The sequence below is a fragment of the Leucopleurus acutus genome (assembly GCF_964270905.1).
Source record: "Leucopleurus acutus genome assembly, chromosome: 17".
Taxonomy (NCBI): domain Eukaryota; kingdom Metazoa; phylum Chordata; class Mammalia; order Artiodactyla; family Delphinidae; genus Leucopleurus; species Leucopleurus acutus.
The window spans coordinates 73,962,037-73,982,232 of record NC_139159.1 but is presented as its reverse complement, the minus strand read 5'-3'; the positions used below and the strand labels follow the sequence as shown (position 1 = coordinate 73,982,232).

General features: G+C 49.5%; 1 protein-coding gene across 1 annotated transcript in view; it reads left to right on the top strand.

Moving 5' to 3' along the window:
* ASAP1 (ArfGAP with SH3 domain, ankyrin repeat and PH domain 1) overlaps positions 1-20,196 on the top strand; it is a 349,290-nt gene that overhangs the window by 68,504 nt on the left and 260,590 nt on the right. The window contains exon 3 of the mRNA XM_082858607.1: positions 9,904-10,030. Within this exon, the coding sequence (XP_082714733.1) occupies positions 9,904-10,030 (127 nt within the window). The remainder of the gene's footprint in view (positions 1-9,903; positions 10,031-20,196) is intronic.

Genomic DNA, 20,196 nt, shown 5'->3' with positions numbered 1-20,196 from the left:
AATGCCGTGTGTTCCTTCTCGGTGCTAAAGTCACAAAGCTGTCATTTATCAAAGTTTTCTTCTTGAGTAATGTTTCAGATGATAGGCAGCTTTGAAAAGTACTCATAACAATAGGTCCAACCGCACTTTGGGTAAATCAGAGAGAGAGTCATCATACATGAAAGGACCTTTTTTTGGACTTCACATTCATAGGTCACATAGTTGAAAGACACATTTATTTTCTGTCTGAATTCTTTGAGCATTTTGGCAGTTGTGCTGCAGACTTGTATCTCTGTCTGCATGTGAGGACAGGGGCTGTATCTTAGGTGTCTTTTTGGCCCCTGAAGAGTCCAGCATAGGACCTGTTTCGAAGACAAACAATGGTATTAGTAGCTAACATTTATTGATCATTTACTATATACCGGCACTGTGCTATAGCATCTTGCATGGATTATCTCATTTATCCCTCACAGCAACCTTAGGAGAGAGAGAGATCTCCTCACCATCCTCCTTTTAAAGGACGACCTCCTTTGAAACTGACATTAAGTAACTGCTAAGGTTAGCAATCCCTGTTAAGTGGCAGGGCTGGGATTTGAACCCAGGTAATCTGAATCCAGATCACACATTCTTTTTTTTTTTTATTTTTTTTAAATTTTTTAATTTTTTTGCGGTATGTGGGCCCCTCACTGCTGTGGCCTCTCCCGTTGCGGAGCACAGGCTCCAGATGCACAGGCTCAGTGGCCATGGCTCACGGGCCCAGCCGCTCCACGGCATGTGGGATCTTCCCGGACTGGGGCACGAACCTGTGTCCCCTGCATTGGCAGGCGGACTCTCAACCACTGCGCCACCAGGGAAGCCCCAGATCACACATTCTTAACCTCTGGAAGGATTATAGTGCTGAATGATTATAGTAACTGAATGGAACTGAACTGATGTGTTCCAACCTAATACCTCTGCGCCCACTGGGGAATGTCCTCAGGGACTCCGGAGACAGTAGTCTTATCTCTGAAAGTGTCCAAACACTTTCAGGAAAGGGAGAGTAAAGTGGGTGTGGCAGAAGGAGAAATCTCATCTATGCTCTGTGCTGTAGGGCTGCCCTGGGTTGGGGGAGGGGAGGGTCGTTTACTAAAACATCACGACTGACTCCCAATGTTCAGGTTACAAAACATCTCTCTCCTTATTTCTTGTGACTTCTAACCTTTTATAAAGGGGCTCTTAAGGAAGGGCAAAGGGTGGGAGGGGAGGACTTAGAAGGTCCATCCACCGACACTGATTGCCCTCAAGCTCCCTGGCTTAGCTGGTTTTTGGAGAGCAGGAAAGAAGAGGAAGAGGCAAGACAGTGATAACGGGGGTGGGTGTGACCCCGGTCTCAGGCTGTACTCGCAGTCTCCTTGCTCAAAGTTAGGGGAATCAGTTAACTGGTCCTATGCCAAATTTTATGTAGTTACATTTTTTTTTAATAAATTTATTTTATTTATTATTTACTTTTGGCTGCGTTGGGTCTGCGTTGCGGTGCGTGAGCTTCTCATTGCGGTGGCTTCTCTTGTTGCACAGCATGGACTCTAGGTGCGTGGGCTTCAGTAGTTGCAGCACGAGGGCTCAGTAGTTGTGGCTTGCGGGCTCTAGAGCACAGGCTCAGCAGTTGTGGTGCACGGACTTAGTTGCTCTGCGGCATATGTGGGATCTTCCCGGACCAGGGCTCGAGCCCGTGTCCCCTGCGTGGGCAGGCGGATTCTCAACCACTGTGCCACCAGGGAAGCCCTGTAGTTACAGTTTTAAATGGTAGGCAAATGTCTACAGGCATTCCTTGATACCGTGATGCAAAGACCAACATAATCTGTTCTTAAATGGGAGTTTCAGATACTTTTCTTACAGCAAGGTCTTTAATCCCTTCCTTGAAATGTAACTGGTTAGGGTGGAGGAGTGGGGCAACACTTGGGAACCAGCACACCTGGGGTCTGGCCCTGATTTCCCACAATTTGGCCAGGGAATGCTGGGCAAGTCATTTAACCACTGGAGAATCTGCTTCCTTGTCCGAAAAGTGAAAGGGTTGGTAACCGTATTATTCCTGAAATTCTTTCCAGCTCTGTTAACAGTTTATGATGATGTCAGATGATTGAAGAGACTCTAAGAACCAGAATTCCTCTTTCTAGTTCTCCTCTCCCAATTTCTCTTACACCCCTCCCCCAATGTAAATGCTTATTCATTCATTCATTCTTCCCTCCATCTGTTCAATAAGTATCTCTTAAGCACCAGGGGCTCTGGGACTGTAACAGCAAATGGAAAACCCCCTGGTCTCAATGACCTCGCAGTCTAGTTGGAGAAATAGAAATATTTGGAAAATAGTGCCATGGGAAAGGGTCATAAAAGAGGCACGTGCTCAGCCCTGATGCACAGACTTGGGCCTGAGTAAGTGTGAGCCACTAAACTGAAACTAAGACAAATTCCTCAAAAAAAAAAAAGAAAAAAGAGGGCTTCCCTGGTGGCGCAGTGGTTGAGAGTCCGCCTGCCGATGCAGGGGACACGGGTTCGTGCCGCGGTCCGGGAGGATCCCACATGCCGCGGAGCGGCCGGAGCCTGTGCTCCGCAACGGGACAGGCCACAACAGTGAGAGGCCCGCGTACCGCAAAAAAAAAAAAAAAAAAAAAAAAGAAACCTGGATGTTCTCTAAGTGTTTCTCATTTTTCAGAATCCCGTATAACACCGCAATTTTTCTTCACTGGACGTTGTTTTACTTATATTAGAAAAGATGTAGCTCATAAAAGAGAGCTGGCTCAACCCAAAACACATTTATTGGGTATCCACAGGGAACCTGTACTAGGCAGTGCCTTCCGTGGGGAAGGAAAAGCCTGCAGGGTTTGGTTTCAGACAGGCTGTGAATAGCAGTTCTCTGTTTATTAACTGTTGCGCTTGAGGAGATTGGGCACGTCCCTGAGTTCTCAACAGACAGGGTGGTCCCTCACGAGGCTATTGGGGGAGATTTCAGGAGATGGTGCTAGTAAAATGCCAAGCCTGGGGCCCTAGCAATCTCTTGTCCCTCCCTTAGTTCTGCAGAGATGTACGTGATACAGATAAGGATACAATTTAGTCTCCCTGTGCCCTCAAGGATTGACAGTCCGGGAATTCTGTAGTGCTGGAAACTCAGCAGGAAGGTGGAGTTCTGAGCCAAGCCCCACCACTAACAGAGTTATTTGTCTCTGGGCGGGCAGGGGTGAGGTGGGGTGGGTGGGGTTCTCATCTCTCCATGTGTAGGGAGTCTGAAGTCCCTCCCAGTGATGCAGTAACCTTCACACAAAGTAAGAGAGGCTACATTGCAAACAGCCCTGTGAAGATTAATCCCAGCTGGAGGAATGGGGCAATAGGAGTGCTCTCCAGACCGGCCAGGCCTGCATTTGAGTTGGGCTTGTCATGAGTTCCCCAGCAGGAGAAGAGAGAACACATCGGCTCCAACAGAAAGTCATCCTAGAGCTGTGGACCCACTGTCCGGAGGCTGATCGCATGGCTGTGAAATCCGACTAGTCAGTCTGACTCCACCACTTGCCAAGGCGACCTCTAAGCTCCAGGTTTCCCTCAGGTATAAAATGGGAATAATACCAGCTCCCACTTTACGTGGTTGCTGTGAGTGTGAAGTGAGGGCAGGCCTGCTGCGGTGCAGAATCGTGCAGGGCATATAAGAAGCACAGCAATTGTTAGTTGATATTATTTTCTTACAGGATAGAGCAGAAATATATTCCTGAGTTCTTTCAGTTGATATTTACACCAGGATTCTGAGTCTTCTGGGTCCCCAGCACTCTGCCTGACTTTTCTTCCTTATCTCCCTCAGAAGGAACAGTCAGGGAACAGAGAGTTAGTTTTTTGTCTCCAAACAAACCATATTCTCCTCTTTACTCACTGGGAACACTCCAGTGGTTTTACTTGGAATATTTAAATAAAGTACATTGGAGACTAGAATAGGCTCTTTTTTTTATTACATGAAATAGTATAAGCGTACTTGGGATGCACTCATATAAGGCACATGAGCGAAGCAGTCTGCAGTGTAGGTCGAATATGGCAACGTGAGCCTGACAGTAAAACACGTGGAATCCAATGCATCCCTCCCTCCTTCTGCCCCCCGCAGTGCTTTCCTTTCTTCCCGCACTTTGTTAAGATGATAGAAAACAAATTAATAAGGTATCAGGTGAACTAAGGAAGTAACAGTACTTTCTTTGTTTGTCTGAGTTGGGAAAGACATCTAACGAAGTAGCACTATGAGAGGTATCATCGAGAGCCTGATTTTTGCAGGCAGTAGAAAAAGCCCTGGATTTCGTCTGCTGGGCTCTGGGACATTAACTTGCAGTGAGATCACCTTGTGTCTTGGTTTCCATTATTGTAATGCTCCCACGTCATGACTGTTACGTGGATGAATTCAGACACTGCCTATATAACAACCAGGGCAGTGCCTGGCCCAGGATGGGAGCTCAGAAAGTACGGGGTTGGCCAAACTGTTCGATCGTAACATCTTATGGAAGAACCCGAACAAATTTTTTGGCCAACCCAATACTATCCTACACCTCAGTATCCTCGGGTTTCTCTCCGGTAAGTTTAGGATAATCATACTTACCTCATAAAGTTGGCATGAAGTTTAAAGAAGGATATGTGTGTCCAAAATGCTATACTTAGCAAAGCATCAGGTATATTGCAGTTCTCAGTAAATTTTTTTTGGGGGGGTGAGGAATATCAGAATTTTTATCTCTAGATAAGGCTTTCAATATTCCCATAATACCTGAAAAGTATTGTCCACTTATGATGTCTCAGACCCTGTTAAGCACTTTATGGGCTTTAGCTCATAGACTCCTGAGAGCACTAAGAGATAGTTACTAACATTGCCCCCATTTTGCAGATGTGAAAACCGAGACTCAGAGACGTGAATTACTTTAACGAAGTCTAATAGCTGCTATCTGGTAGAGATGTGAGGCCAAGTCTTCCTCTTGAGAATCAGCCTATAACTCATGCTATTATGAAACAAATGCCCTGTTCTGTCCTCTAGAAGTTGCCTTGATCAGAATATCCTTCTTTACAGGAACTGTGTTCCATGAAAATAAGACTTTAATTTTATGGCCTCCATTCAGTTCTGATTCTGATTAGTATTCATCCTATTTGATTCTAGATACTGTTTATTTACTTCCAAAATCCATCACTCATGGATCTGACCTCAAAAGGGATACTTACAAGAATAAGCAAGGTCTCTAAAGACGGTTCCCAAATCTGAGATCCCAGACTTTGGGAATTACTGTGCAGTCTCCCCTTGGCCCTCTCCTTTCCTCCTCCAGGTGACTAATTTAGGGAGCTATCTGAGTCTTGGAATGAAAAAAGATGTATTTGTAGTCATACTTCACATAAAAAGGAAGTTCAAAGGGAACTAACATTGGCTGATTATTCAAACTGCTTTATCCATATCTTCTCACTTTATTTACGTTAACACAACCTGTAGTGTAGTAGTTTTATTATTACACTAATTTTGCAGATGAGAAAACAAGGCTAATAAGTGACAGAGTAGAGATTCAAACCCAGGTCCCAGTTAACACAAAGCGTATTCTCTTCCCACACCACCCGTTGTCCCTGTCCCATGAAGGCACTGGGAGCCTTGGAGGAATGCTGTAATTCCATCCCATCAGCTTGGGCCGCTGCCTAGCACCGTGGATCAGAGCACCGGTAGCTCCTCTTGGTTTCTCGTGCCCAGAGAGCACTTCACACCCCCTCCCCACTCTGCCACCCCCCGGTGCATTGTCAGCTATCTTGTAAAGGCACCTCCTTGGTCCTTAGGCAGATGGATGAGTGGGGCCTGCAACTGGGAACCTAACTCAGACAATCCCTGATGACTGTGGGGTCAGTAGTGCCATTGCTGACCAGGGAAATAAACCATCACTATTCTTACCGCCGCTTTTCAAGGAGAAGAAAAGTATTCTGTAAGGACCATTCTCACCTTCGTCAGCAGTGCTCAGAGTAAACAGGCATGATGAGTCCAAGGGTGCCGAAGGGTGTCTGATGGAGATGATGATAACAACAAAGAGGAAGCGTGCTTTAGCCAGAGCCGGGTGCGCACAAGTACGCGTACACGTGTGTACGAGTATGTGTGTGTTTTCCTGGCTCTGGAAGGGATGCTGTGTATTTCTGAGCAGCTCTGCACAAAGGAATCCAGCATTTAAGTTTTGCCCGCATCAGATTCTGTTCGCAAAAGATAGCCAGGAATGGTTTTCGGGGCATGGTTTCAAATTTAAAAAGGATTATGGCCAGGCTTCCCTGGTGGCACAGTGATTGAGAGTCCGCCTGCCAGTGCAGGGGACACGGGTTCGTGCCCCGGTCTGGGAAGATCCCACATGCCGCGGAGCTGCTGGGCCCGTGAGCCATGGCCGCTGAGCCTGCGCGTCCAGAGCCTGTGCTCCGTAACAGGAGAGGCCACAACAGTGAGAGGCCCGCGTACTGCTAAATAAATAAATAAATAAATAAATAAATAAATAAATAAGGATTATGGCCCATGAACTCTAGAAATGGCGGGTGGAGGTGTGAACCTTTGAAATTCTAATTGCAGCCCAGTCTAAGGAGGTATATATTTACCCGGGCACAATATCTCATTGTTCACATACTCCTTTCTTGGCCGGAGGAGGAGCAGATACATAACATAATCTTCAAATGAAACTGAAACAACAATTGGTGGCAGCAGTTTGGACTCTGGTGAGTTCCGTCAAGAAAGAAATCCCCACTGTTGACCATCGCAGTTAGCTTAGCTTGTCCTAACAATCTTTATTCCTTCCGTCTGTAGAGCTGAGGGAATGCACAGACTCAGCTCCAGCTGGGAGGGATCTGTGTGGTCATTTTGACACACCCACCCCTTTATTTTACAAGTGACGGCACCAAGGCCCAAGGTGACAGCATCAGTTATTAGGAGAGAAAGCTCTGGAATCCAGGCCTCCTGGAGTTGAGGCAGTTATTCACCGACTCTAGGCTTTTCGTAATGGCTCATATTTATCGAATGTTTACTCTAAGCCATACCTATGGGATGGAAGCTACCAGCCCAGCGGAGGTGACAGGCATTCGATGACAACTTGGAATAGAGGGAAGAGTAGAAATAATGCGAAATCAAAGTCTAAATTGATTTCCAGCCTAGAGGAAGGCCTTCCTGGAATGGATGGAAGTCTAAGTGCTGGTTGTTGGGCTCTCAACTGCTGCATGGGGTAGTATGCGGTTACGGAGGCTCAGAGAGCTTGATTAGCCCAAGCTAGTAGTGGCCATATTTGCTCCAGTCACAGAACCTTCTAGATGCAGGATGACCCAGTTAGTATATGGAAAAAGAGGTAGGATTTTCTTCTGGTGGCTCATACGCCAGTCTGTCAACAACAGCACATGAGCAAGTGACCTCCAGGTGCAGGTCTTTTCTTTTTTTAAAAATATTTACTTATTATTTTTGGCTGCGTCGGGTCTTAGTTGCGGCGCGCGGGCTCTTTGCTGTGGTGTGCAGGCTTCTCTCTAATTGTGGCGCATGGGCTCCAGGGCACCTGGGCTCAGTAATTGCCGAGTGCAGGCTTAGTTGCCTACGTGGTCCCTTCCCCGACCAGGGATCGAACCCGTGTCCCCTGCATTGGAAGGCGGATTCTTAACCCCTGGACCAGCAGGGAAGCCCCCCGGTGCAGGTCTTAAATGGCCTGCAGTGGCCATTTGGCTGTCTCCCCAGAACCTCAGCCTTGGTGTGTCCCAAACCAAACTTTTAAAGTGTGAATGAGGAGAAGGAGGGTGCCTGTTTGCTTCTTTACTTATTTTTTAGAATGCCTCTCAGAACTCATGTCTCAACACCTCACTTTGGCAGGGAACAGTCTTTATTGGTGTATGCTGCCTTACCAAGGCCTTCCTTTCATTAGCTGAAAGGCTTGCCTTCCTAACAGAAATGAACAGTTCTCTGAAGGCACAGTGCAGGTTCAGGACAGCCAGCACAGGCAGACAAAACAGCTGGAACTCTCACAGTGGCTTTCCTGTGCACAAAGCACTTTCTCATCCGTTATCATTTAACAGCCTCATGGGGTTGGTGCCCTCATCGTTCCCCTTCTTGGGAGGCAACTGAAGGCCAAGATCGCAGAGCCAACAGCATGAGGCAGCCCCTCATTCTCTTTTCTGCTCAAGATGTCACCTTGTCAGAGAGGCCTTCTCTGAACGCTCCTTATACCATAGCACCTGCATCACTTTGTTACTCTATATGTGCTCCACTTTATACTACATAAGTATTGCTTGTCTCTTTCCCTACTAGAAGGTAAGGTCAGGAGAGCAGCTCATTGTCATTGAGGAATCTCCAGGGCACATAGTAGGGCCTTAGTAAATAGTTATTGACGGTGAGCGGTGAGCGAGGAGACGCGTTTGCATTCGACAGTCCCCCCCAGGCCCAATGCTAAGACAGGTCCACAAGGTCCCACCCTGCCTTGAGGCACCCCGTTGTAGTTTGCAGAAGGTTGTCAGACAACAAGACAACCGTACAAGATGGCAGGAACTCAATCCCAGGGGAGGCCCCGGGGCCAGCCTTCTGCCGGGGGCGCGGGGGGGGGGGGGGCATTTGGGAGCTGAGTTTACCAGGCGGCTCCCATTGGCTCCAATTACAGGAGCCAATCCTGAGGCGCTTCCTAAGGGCCTAGCTTTCTTTTTCAAAACCAATTTCATCCACAATCAATGGTGAGAAATTAAATGGATTCTTTGGATTACGTAGATTGAGCAAAATAGCCATCTGCCAGGGCCGAGGAATGAGCAATCTGTTGGTAATTTTTCCGCTGAAATTTGGCATCTGCTTGGCGTTGTACACCATTTGCACCTCGGGAAATACCTTTTTACACCCCTGACCCTCGTCTGGCCTTCAGATTAAAAAAAAATGCAAATGAAAGATTAGAAAATTATAAAAAAGAAAGAACCCTTCATGTGTCTTCACTTAGCATTTTAGCGACTTAAGCAAACTGCACACAACTAGCCTTCCAAAGGCGGTGAGCGCCCTGAAAGGGAGTGAGGGCCGGAGCCGGCGAGCCGGCAGCTGCAAGCCCGGGCGCCGGGCCGGCTCCTCGCTGCGGCCGCGCGGGCCGCCCCGTGCCCCTGTCGCCGGGCCCGCGGCTCTCGCAGCAGGAAGCGGCTCTCCGGGCCTCGCTTCCTGCACCCACACGTGGCTAAAAAAGAACGCGCACAACTTTTTATGGTCCCCCTTCTTGCGAAACGCTCGCGTAACAAGCTCGCCGGAGTAACCGCTCCGGGGGCTGCCCGTGGACGCGGGCTTCCGCTGCCCCGCGCGGCCCCCGCCCGGGAGCGGGCGTCGGAACGGGGCCCGGGCGTCGGCGCGGGGGCGCCGGCCGGGGGCGGGGCCGGGGCCGGCGGGGCGGGGCGGGGCGGGGGCCGCGGCGGCGGCGGGGGGGGGGGGCCCGGTGGCGCGTGCGCAGAGCACTTCCTTGTTTGTCCCCGTGACTGTAGCGGGAGCGCCGCCCGCCTCCCGCCAGCCCGCCAGCGGGAGTGTGTGCTCAGTCAGTCGGTGTCCGCGCCGCCGCCTGTCAGATCGTGTGAGAAGGCAGCGCCTGCCGCCCCGACCTGCCCAGCCCGGGCCCCCGCGCAGCGCCGCGTCCCCTCCCCCGCCGCCGCCGGCATGAGCAGAGGGAGGCGGGTCCCCGAGAGTCCCCTGCCTCGCGCGCCGCTCAGAGTTTGAAGGGCCCCGCGCCGAGCGCCGCCGCCGCGGCCGCCGCCGCCTGCTTCGGCCGCCAGCCCTTTCTCCTGCCGCCGCCGCTGCCGCCGGGATCTCGAGCCGCTCCAGGCCGGGCGGCGAGTGGCGGGCTGCGCGCGGGGCGTTCATGAGCCGCCGGCCGGCCCGCGGCCCCGGGAGCCTGCGCCGTGACTCACCCCTCGCCCCCGCTTGTGTCTCGCCCTCCCCGGCAGGATGCCGGACCAGATCTCCGTCTCCGAGTTTATCGCCGAGACCACCGAGGACTACAACTCGCCCACCACGTCCAGCTTCACCACGCGGCTGCACAACTGCAGGAACACCGTGACGCTGCTGGAGGAGGTAGGTCGGGGCCGGTGCCCTCCGCGCATCCCCCCCGCCCCCCCCCCCCAGCGCCCGGCCCCCAGCCGGGGACCCCGGCCCGCCCGCTGGGATGCCTCGCTGCCTCCCCTCGCGGCCGCCGCCTCGCAGTTGGATTGTTTCGATTTCCGAGCCGGGGAGGATGGGGATGTTGGGGCCTGGGGAGCCACACCCCCTCCGGGACCCCCTCCGCCCACCGCGCTCCCAGGTGATCGGGGGACTTCGGATGTGCAGCCCCCGCCCCATTTCCCCCGGAGCTGGAGGTGGGGAGAGAACTGAGCGGGCTCTGGACAGCCCGAGGCAGAAGAAGAGGCAAGTCCTCTCCCTCTCTTGCTCCCTTCCTGGGTGCCAAACAGGCTTCTAGGCGCTTTCCACATCCTTGTGACCCTCTCGTAACCCGCGAAGTAGGTGGTGTCAGGCCACCGAGGGCAGAGGGAGGCGAAGCCCTGTGGCCAAGGTCACTAGTAGGGGACTGGGCGATGGTCAGTGAATGCAGCTCTCCAAGGCCCGGCTTGGCCAGGCAGGCTTCGCTGCATAGGCGAGGGCCGGTGGAAAAATCCCAAAGGAGTGAGAGGGGGCTCAGGCCGGGACTGCCTCCACCCCAGGATTCCTCCCTTCTAGTCCTAAAGCCCTGGGTGGAAAGAGATATCTGTGCAGACTGGTCCTCACCCTCCTCCCCTGGCTGGATGGTTTGGTAGGGTTTGAGGCTGCTGCGCCAGCAGGATCTGCCCACAGGGAACTCCTAAGCTGTGAATGCAGACCCGAGGCTGATGCTGCCTGGAAGAGCTGGCTAGACAGGAAGAAGGGAGGCCTGAGACTGCAGAAAGAACAGCTCCTCTTATCTGGGTCTACCGGGGAAAGGTTGTGGGTGCCCAGGGCAGAGCCAAGGGTGTAGCAGTTTCCTTTAAAATTTTAAGTGAATTAGTGATCAGGCAGAGTGGGTAGGTAAGGAGGAACCCACAAGCCCAGGAGCTGCAGAAGCCTCCGAACCTCCATAAAAATAGGCATTTGTCCTGGAACTCTGCCCCATCTGTAAGTGCTGTAAAGCACCACTACCCTCCAAAGAAGCCAAACCTATTTCAACTGAAAAAGACAGCATTGGGGGAAGTTAGGAAGGCAGATCGTTTTCCCTGCCTAGATTATTATTGTGTGGTTGGTTTACTTGGGGTTTGGGAAGCGCTTTCTGATTTAAGCTCACCATGGCTCCCCCTCTGTAACGTTAAGAAGCTTGGGCTTCTGTGGGCAAACTGCGCTTGATGCAGGCTTTGATACTTGCTCTGGGTTAGGTTATAAGCAGAACTGGTGTTCAGAAGCCAAGGGGCCCTAAATTTTAGGAGGGGAGACGTTCCTGCTAGTGCTGGGTCCTGTTTTGCTGGTCTGATGTTGCATATTAGTCTGAATGTTTTATGCCAGTTGAGGTTGCTTCTGGAGTCTCTCTGAAGTTAATGTTGGGTTATTGAACTGAATTTTGAAATTCAGCTGGAGAAATACCATCTAACTAGATGTGTTGGAAAGCCAGAGGTAAATGGCTCTCTTCTTTGTTTTGGTTTTGTTTTTGTCAACTGCCTGTCTGTCGCACCAGCCTGATGTTTGGTGTCTGGGATTAAACGGACTTGCCAGGCATTCATCCCTATGACAAGTCTGTCCTTCACTGATTGTGATAAATTGAAACATGTGATAAATTGAAACATGCTGATAAATTGAAACATTTTTCATCCTTCTTCTGTACTAGTTGTATATGCTTCTAAGGGCTGTGACATCGGTTAGACTGAGCGGTTATTTTCCTTCTAGAGAAGTTCTTCAGTGCCTGCTAATAGAGCTGTCAATTATTTTAACTTTCCCTTTCTGCACATTCAGATAGTGTCACTGTATTCTGTTTGTGTGGGGTGTGATAAGCGTAAGTATATAGTTGGTGATGCTGTTTGTAGGGGTATGTGCCCACGTTTTGCGGCCACACCAGAGGATAGGGTTAATGTTTTAAAGTTACATGCAGCTGCTCTTGATCTTCGTTTGAGGTTACTAAATTTAACAGCAAATACAGCAGATACATTTTTTTTTTGGCGAGGAATATTGTTTTGCAAGGTTAGATAGAAAAACAGACCTGGTGATAGTACAAACGTGGTCACCTATGAACTTGAGAAGGACTTGGAACCAGGCTGGAAGTTCAAAAGTGTCATGTTGGAGTACGTTGATATGTTCTCAAAAATATCACAATGAATGTTTCATAGAGAGTGGCACAATAATTTTGTAACTGTTTTTCTGAACTCAAGTGCAGTCCTGGTCAAGAAGTCATTGTCTCCAGTCCACATCTTTTAACTGTTGAATTGTATTCCATGACGTTGGACTCGTGAATGATTACCTTTAGCATAAATGTGAAATATGCCCTTTAGTTTCTTAATTGATAATCACCACAGTTGAATTTTTAATCCCCCCTCCACCCAAGCTTACCTATGTGGAAGAGGTACATTAGTATAAATGTCTTGAGTGGATCACAATTCAGTTCTTAAAAATTATGGGGCTTAGAACTTCCCTGGTGGAGCAGTGGTTAAGAATCCACCTGCCAGTGCAGGGGACACAGGTTCGAGCCCTGGTCCGGGAAGATATCACATGCCGCGGAGCAACTAAGCCCGTGAGCCACAACTACTGAGCCTGAGCTCTAGAGTCCACGAGCCACAACTACTGAGCCTCAGCTACTGAAGCCTGCGCACCTAGAGCTCGTTGCTTCGCAAGAAAAGCCACTGCAATGAGAAGCCCGCGCACCGCAACAAAGAGTAGACCCTGCTCACTGCAACCAGAGAAAAGCCCGCACGCAGCAATGAAGACCCAACGCAGCCAAAAAATAAATAAATTAATCAAAAAAAAATTATGGGGCTTAAGGTTGTTATCCTCAAAATATAAGGAAACGGTTTGGGCCAGACCACGAAATCTTGTTGGCCTAGGCTTCATGAGTGAGATATATGGAAACTTTAAGAGCGCTGTTTGTGTTATCTTGTGGTTATTCTTAGGAATAGAACTTTTGGGTAGTTTTTTGGTGATGTGGAAACTCAGGAACAGGAATTAATTTGGGGCAGCTTAGAATTTTTTTTTAAATCTTTTTCTAGTTCTGCTAATTGTCTTCCTCTTTATCTATGAACTTTTTTGCTCTTTGGATTCCTAAGTCTCACCTAAAAGATTGTATTTGATCTCCTAGCTTGGAACCCCAAATTAGCCCACACTCTCCCTTTTGCTGCGTCCTGTCGGCAAAGAGTTCTGTGCTTTGCAGATGTTGGCGCGTTTACTTTCATCTCTCTGTGATGTGCACTCAAGGAGCTGGGTCAGAAGTATGTGGTAAAAAAGGAAAAGAGTTTACTTCTGGGCTTCACCTTTGGGGGCAAAGGGTCCCACATGACTCTGGAAATCATGGCGTGGCTGGCACACAATGAGTGGCTGCTTTTGAGAGGCAAGAGCGGACGGGCTGCCAAGGTTTCATGCTGGTGTGTGAGTGTTTTCCAAGCAAAAAGCCAGTGTTTTGCTTATTCAGCAACCAGAGCACACTGATGTGTGCCATTTGACTTGTGACCGTTTGGAAATTATGAGTAAATGACTAGGAGAAGGCAGAGCTTTCCCAAGAAGGTAGCAAGCAGGCACATTCCAGGACCACTGTCCGGGGAGAGAGTAGGATAGACTCTCCATTTAAAGGCTTAGATCGGTCCATACTTAGTGCTTGGTGATGGGGAGAGTCCAGTGTGATACACGAAGGTCGGCTTGGTTATTTAGTATTGGCCCAGCGCTTTTATCTTGGGTGACGGTGGAGGAGGCATGTTCTGCCCATTTATTGAGCAGCTGCTCTGTACCAGGCGCACTGAAGACACACGGCACGCGTGATCACACTTAACCCTCATATAGGCTTTATGAAGGAGGGACAGTTGTTACCTCCATTTTACAGAGAAGAAAACTGAGATGAAGTGATTTGTCTCCAAGGTCAAATGGCTTGTAAGTAAATGAGTTAGGAAATCCTAAACAGTTAAGACAAAAAGTAGACGTTCTAAATGTCTACAAAGACATATTCCAGGGGTTTTGTAGGGAACATAGGAGGCTTCACTTTTTTTTTTTTTTTAATGAATTTATATATTAGGCTGTGTTGGGTCTTCGTTGCTGCGCACGGGCTTTCTCTAGTTGTGGCTCGCGGGCTCTAGAGCGCAGGCTCAGTCAGTAGTTGTGGTGCATGGGCTTAGCTGCTCCGCGGCATGTGGGATCTTCCCGGACCAGGGCTTGAACCCGTGTCTCCTGCATTGGCAGGCGGATTCTCAACCACTGCGCCACCAGGGAAGCCCCAAGGAGGCTTCACTTTTATTGTCCCTTCTCATTTTGATCTCATGAAACAGAGGTACCTAAGTTCCTAGGTGGCTTGGTTTTTCTTCATGTTCACGTTCCAGGGAGTTCTTCAAGGTAATACTTAAATGCACTAATTTTTCTCCACTGTGCTTTCACAGATTTGCGTGTGGTTTTTCAGATTCAAATGTGGGAACTTACTTGGCATCATCCAGGAGCAGCATTCACTCAGCATATTTTGGGGGAGCGCTTGCTATGTACAGCCTAGTGGAGGTATGGGGGGCGGTGCTACCTGGATTAGGTTATGGAGAATCTGATGGTCTTGGAGAGAGAGCTCAGTTGGGCCATCACTCTTAACAAGGTAGAAGGGGGCAGCTCGTAGGTGGGGGAAAATAACGTAGGGCATTATCCTGTGACACAAGCTGAATCACTCGTCCAGTCAGTATACAAATTGTCCATATACGTGGCCTGAAGTGTGCTGGACCCTGGGCATGCTAAGATGAACAGCCCTGCCCTCAACAGTCTAAAAGTTTTGTTAAGGGGGTTTTCAGTCAAGTGTGGGTCTTGCATCAGAGGCTGGCTTGTGTTAGCATGGGCAGATGAGGTGTTCAGTCCTTTCTGAAGGCATAGAAATGTTTGGCTAAATGAAGAAATTAATGAAAGTGTGGAATGGAGGTTCCTTATCAAGGCCTGTTCCAGAATAACAGTAGTTACCAGCTGTTAGTGCTCTTACTGTGTGCCAGCCCTGTACACTATTATTTCATGCTGACGTTTACCCTACTATGATCATTGACCTCATCTTATGATAGTTAAGTCTTTTGCCCAACATCACACAAACGGTAAGTAGTGGATTTGGGAATTAATCCCATATCTATAGTGTTTCCATGCATGCCAGTCAGACTTCATCTGTATGTGTTTCCTCCCACCCCATGTAAGTTTTCATTTTTATCCATGTTCTTTGGGGCATCTTCTTCCATGCTGATGACTAGAGGTCATCAATCTTAGATAAATGCTTTTAAGTCCTCAAGTGTTGTTCTAGGGAATCTCACATGTAGGACCTGTATGGCCGGGGCTTGGAGTCTGACCTTGTTCATCAGCTCCCAGTGTTCTAGAATGCAATTGCATTGCTTCTCTTAAATCTTAAAAGCTGGCAAACTTAATAGGAAGTGCTCCTTTATATAGTGGCTGCTAAACTTGGTTGTAGTCTTAAAAGAAAACAAGTCTCAGGAAGGGTTTAGATAAAATCAAAGTTGGTCCTTTGCACTGCTTAAGGTTAAGAATATGTGCTTACTTTGTCCCTGAACTCTTGAAGATAAAACAACAAAAGATGAACAGGTCTTCCCCGATGCCAGTGTCCCATGCAAAATTCTGGGCTCTGTGGCTCCACCCTCAGTCCCGAGGTACTTAGGGTGAGTTTTCTCTGGACATAACCAGCAAAGGCCAGTGAGTGAAGGATACATTTGCCTATAGAAGCAAGGAGAGAAGGACACTTCCTTTATGTACCAGAACTCATCCTCTTTCTAAAATGAGGCTCAAACCTGTTAGCCGGCTAGTCCAAGCTAATGCTGTTTGCCTTTTATATACATCTTTAGGGTTTAAAAACCATTGTCCACTTCTACCATCTAATAAAATCCCTGTCTGATAGCATTCTTATCATTCTTTTACATATGAATAAACCAAGGCTCAGAGAGGTAAAGTGTGTTCCCCAAGGTCACACAGTAGTGAATGCTCTGAGTGCAGGATCTCTGGATCTGAAAGCCTTTCTGTTTCATCTCTAGTTCACTCTTTTGTGCTTCCTGTTTGCTAGTTTTTGTTTGTTTTTTGTCTTGCAGATGTCTACTGATTATTTTTCTTATCTCCACTTGATTTCTAGTGCCAGAGACAGAGAGAGAGAGACAAAGATAGTTTGGGGTAGAGAAGAAGAGGAAGGGAAAGTTGTTTTTCTCTCTTAAGAGACCTCTTGTTGGACCTCTCTTGAAATCTCTGTCTTTTGTAGTCAGAGACAGCACTGCCAGCGGTCCTCCCTGGGCTCGGCAGAAGTGGAAAAGGCCCTGTGGCTTCCAGCTCCACCCTGGCATACTTGGTCTGGGACTGTTGACTAACCTGTCTTTGCCTGTGAGCTGCCTGCAGCCCTGGCTGAAGAACCGCGACTCTGGGTTGAAGTGCTGCAGGGTTCTCCGGCTGGCTGCCTTCGGGCTTCCTGCCCATCACAGCCCTGCCTTTGGGCTGGGTGCTGGGAACTCTGGACATCAGAGCTGAAGGGGCCTCGGAGAAAATGTAGTCTGGTGCTTGCCAGCCTAGGAGCCTGGTCTCTGAGGGGCCCACGGAAGTTGCCATGTGGGTCCAGCAGCCACTGGCAGTAGCCCAGGAAAATTAATAGACACCTCTCATAGTGTGGGTTAGCATATTTCTCATGCCAGTTGTCTTGGATTTTGGCTGAAATACATCCGCTTGGTGGTGGAGCACTGATTATCTCCTGCTGGTCAGATACTTGGATTGCCAGTTATAGATTCCTAACATTGGGAAGCAAAATGTTCTCTCATTCTTGTTTTTGGTTTTGCTAGAAGCAGCTTCGAGTTTTGTATTCCAGTGGGAGAAAGCTCATGAAGGAAAAGGACCCGCACAGATCGAGTTTAGTAACGTTGCTTTCAGAGGTGGAAACGGAGACCTAAAGATGGCAAGGAAATTAGGCAGGGATTTGAATTCCAGTCTCCTGACTCCTAGCCCAGGCTCTTTGCACTCTGCTCTCCCAAAGGGCTACGGAGGCTGGCTGTACACGGGGGGGGGGGGGGGGGGGGGATGGGCGGGACCCTGTGGCTCTTGCCTTTTCCAGTGTCGTTCCCTAGAACTTGCTTCCAGGTAGAAGGAGTGGAGAATGAACCTGAACTTGGGAACCTGATCTTGCCAGCCGCTCTGCTGGTAAGTCCTGCTCTCACATGACCTGCTGTGCGAAGCCGCAGCAGCCGTCCCTGATGTGGGGCTGGGAGGCTTTCATTAGAAGCGTTTGTGGTGTTGGATGTTCAGACGTTACCCAGACCTTTGTCTTTACGTCTGAGAGTCAAGGGAGCCTCAGAGAGGTGGTTTCCATTTATGTAACCTAGTCATTTGGGGACTAAAGGCAGACCTTGGCTTCAGCCATTCCCACATGTATTATTTAAATGCGAGTAAGTGATGGGAGCCGGATGGGGATCACTTTGCAGCTAAGCCTCGGTTTCCTCATTCGATGAATAAATGGCATTGTTTTGAGTATTAAAGGAGATAATGCAAGTGCGGCACTCATCAGGTGACTGCATTACTGGTAAAATGTGGCCCTATGAATGCCAAGGCCTGACCTGTCTCATTAGTCAGGCTTCCTCCCGTGGCGCGGGGAGGAAGGAGGAGAAAGGCATTCCTTGATGGGGAGCCGGGCAGAGCTCTTTCCACTGTGGACCAGCGGCGACATTTGGGTCGAGGAGGACACAGTTCCCTTGCCGAGGTTAATTGCAGCCCTGTTATCTTCTAGTGTGTGTCAGGCAAGTCACTGAACCTTTGGGTGTCTTAGTGCCCTCATGGGGATAGTACCTGCCTCTTAGTGAGTCAGTGTACGTGAAGTGCATGGAGCCATGCCCGGCATGGTTGGTGCTCTCTAAATGATTGTTCTTACCGTCACTCTTGTTGCTGTTTATTATTAATTGGGTTGGACCCTTGAATGTGTGACCGAGAGGACGAGACTCGGTAGAGTCATTTTGGACGGATGCGTGATGAGGTCAGTGACAGAGCCAGCTGTGTGCCTGGGAGGAGCTGGAGGGTGGAGGCGCAGATGGGACTAGAGGGAGGACTAGGGCAGCACTAAACACATTGACCACTGGGGGGGTCACGGTCAAAGCCAACTTGATCTGAAATAGACTGTCAACTCCGTTTTACTCTATACTCAGCCCTTGGCGGTACTGCTGTGAAGTAAGGGAAGCAGTGGCCAGAGCTGCCCCCTCGGACCCAAGCCGGTCTGATGGGCTCTGCCGGCACAGCCTTGCTGTCCGTGCTTCCTGGTGTCACTGCTGATTCTTTGTTTCCTTCCCCCTGACCTCCTTCTGCCGTATCCCCTCCATTGGTGCGTCAAAGCTGGGGCAGTGCTGCCCCTTTTGGTTTTTGCTGGGGCTTTGGGGTAATGAGCCGCGTTCTCTGTTACGTAATAAATGCAGGTATTTGGTTTTGGTCATTTGTGGGGAGGTGCCGGGGGAAGCATTTATGTGTTGGCCCTGACTGGGACCGAGCGTGGCAGCTTGGTTGTTTGCTTTACTGATTACAGCTTGAAGCACTGAGACCACAAGGAATTCTATTTTGGTTTGGAGGCAGGCGCCTTCACAGAAAAGAATCTACCCATGAATTTGCATTTCTGTGTGCCTCATAACTTCTTTTTATTATTATTATTATTTTTTTTAAATTTTTGGCTGCATTGGGTCTTCATTGCTGTGCACAGGCTTTCTCTAGTTGCGGCGAGTGGGGACTACTCTTCGTTGCGGTGCATGGGCTTCTCATTGCAGTAGCTTCTCTAGTTGCGGAACACTAGGGTCTAGGCACGTGGGCTTCAGTAGTTGTGGTGCACGCGCTTAGTTGCTCCACGGCGTGTGGGATCTTCCCAGGCCAGGGCTCGAACCCGTGTCCCCTGTATTGGCAGGCGGATTCTTAACCACTGTGCCACCAGGGAAGCCCCATAACTTCTTTTCAGTGTCAGTAAGATGAATTTTCGTTAGTGGGGCAGGAGTTAGGTCAGACCTGGAGGCCCTTGACCCCGCTTGGTCTTAACAGAATCTGGGAGTTCACGGTGGGTTCTTCCCACCCAGAGCCCCTTCTGAGCAGCCCTGTATCATGGTGCTGTTTGTGGTCACTTATGTAAGAACTGAATTTTAACGCCAAGGCTATGGTATAATTTTCCCAAAAGAACTGGAATATGTGTGCCTTTGGTAAGACAGCACCCAATTTAGCCACCCAGAAGCTAGGAAAACAAAATCAGAGCCTCTTGCCCCAGGGAGGTAGAGCCCCAAAGATGATTGCATTGCACGTAGCAACTATTACAGAAAGCAGAGTCCATCCAGACCATCCCTTTCCCTGCCAGATGTGATTTGGATGGAGAAAAAGATAAGTTCTTCCAAGCTCTTTCTGTTATTAATAGAGCCTGGATACCTTGTATTTCTGTAGCATTGTGCTCAGGGGCTAGGGCAAGCACGGCCGTGTCCCCAGTGCCCTGTATTATTATGGGATACACTTGACAGAGCTGGAAAAGGCCTTAGAGACCGTCTCCTGCTTTCTGTGGACGAGGAAGCTGAGACCCAGAAAGCCCAAGTGTGTTAGGCTCTTTTGTTGGAAGTAACAGACTCTGCCTTCCCCCAAGAAAACAAAATACAGCTAGTTCAGGCAAAATGAGGGTTTATTATAAGGGCTCCCGGGGGGGTATTTTATGGAACGTGGGGAGCAAGAATGGTAGGAAGTGAGGATATTCTCTTGAGCAGATGGTAGAGATTGGCAGCCCTGGCTCTAGTGCCCCCCACCAGCTTAGTCTGTGTGCCTGGCTGGGACACCTGGGACGGGGGGTCGGGTCAGCCAGCTGGGATCAGGAGACCACTGCTAGTGCAGTCAACTTTGGTGGGTTGGTGGGGCTATCGGATGGGAGGGAGTCCCTCTTCAGCAGGGACTGGGTGTGATGGTGGTCCTCAGAGACAGCTAAGGGAGTAGGGAAGCACCCCCTCTACCCCGGATCACAGGGGCGATGGGACGAGGATCTGGTCTTCTGGTTCCGCCGTCAGCATCCTTCAGTGGAGTGAGAGCCACATGGAGATGACAGTGCCTCCCTCGCAGGGTTG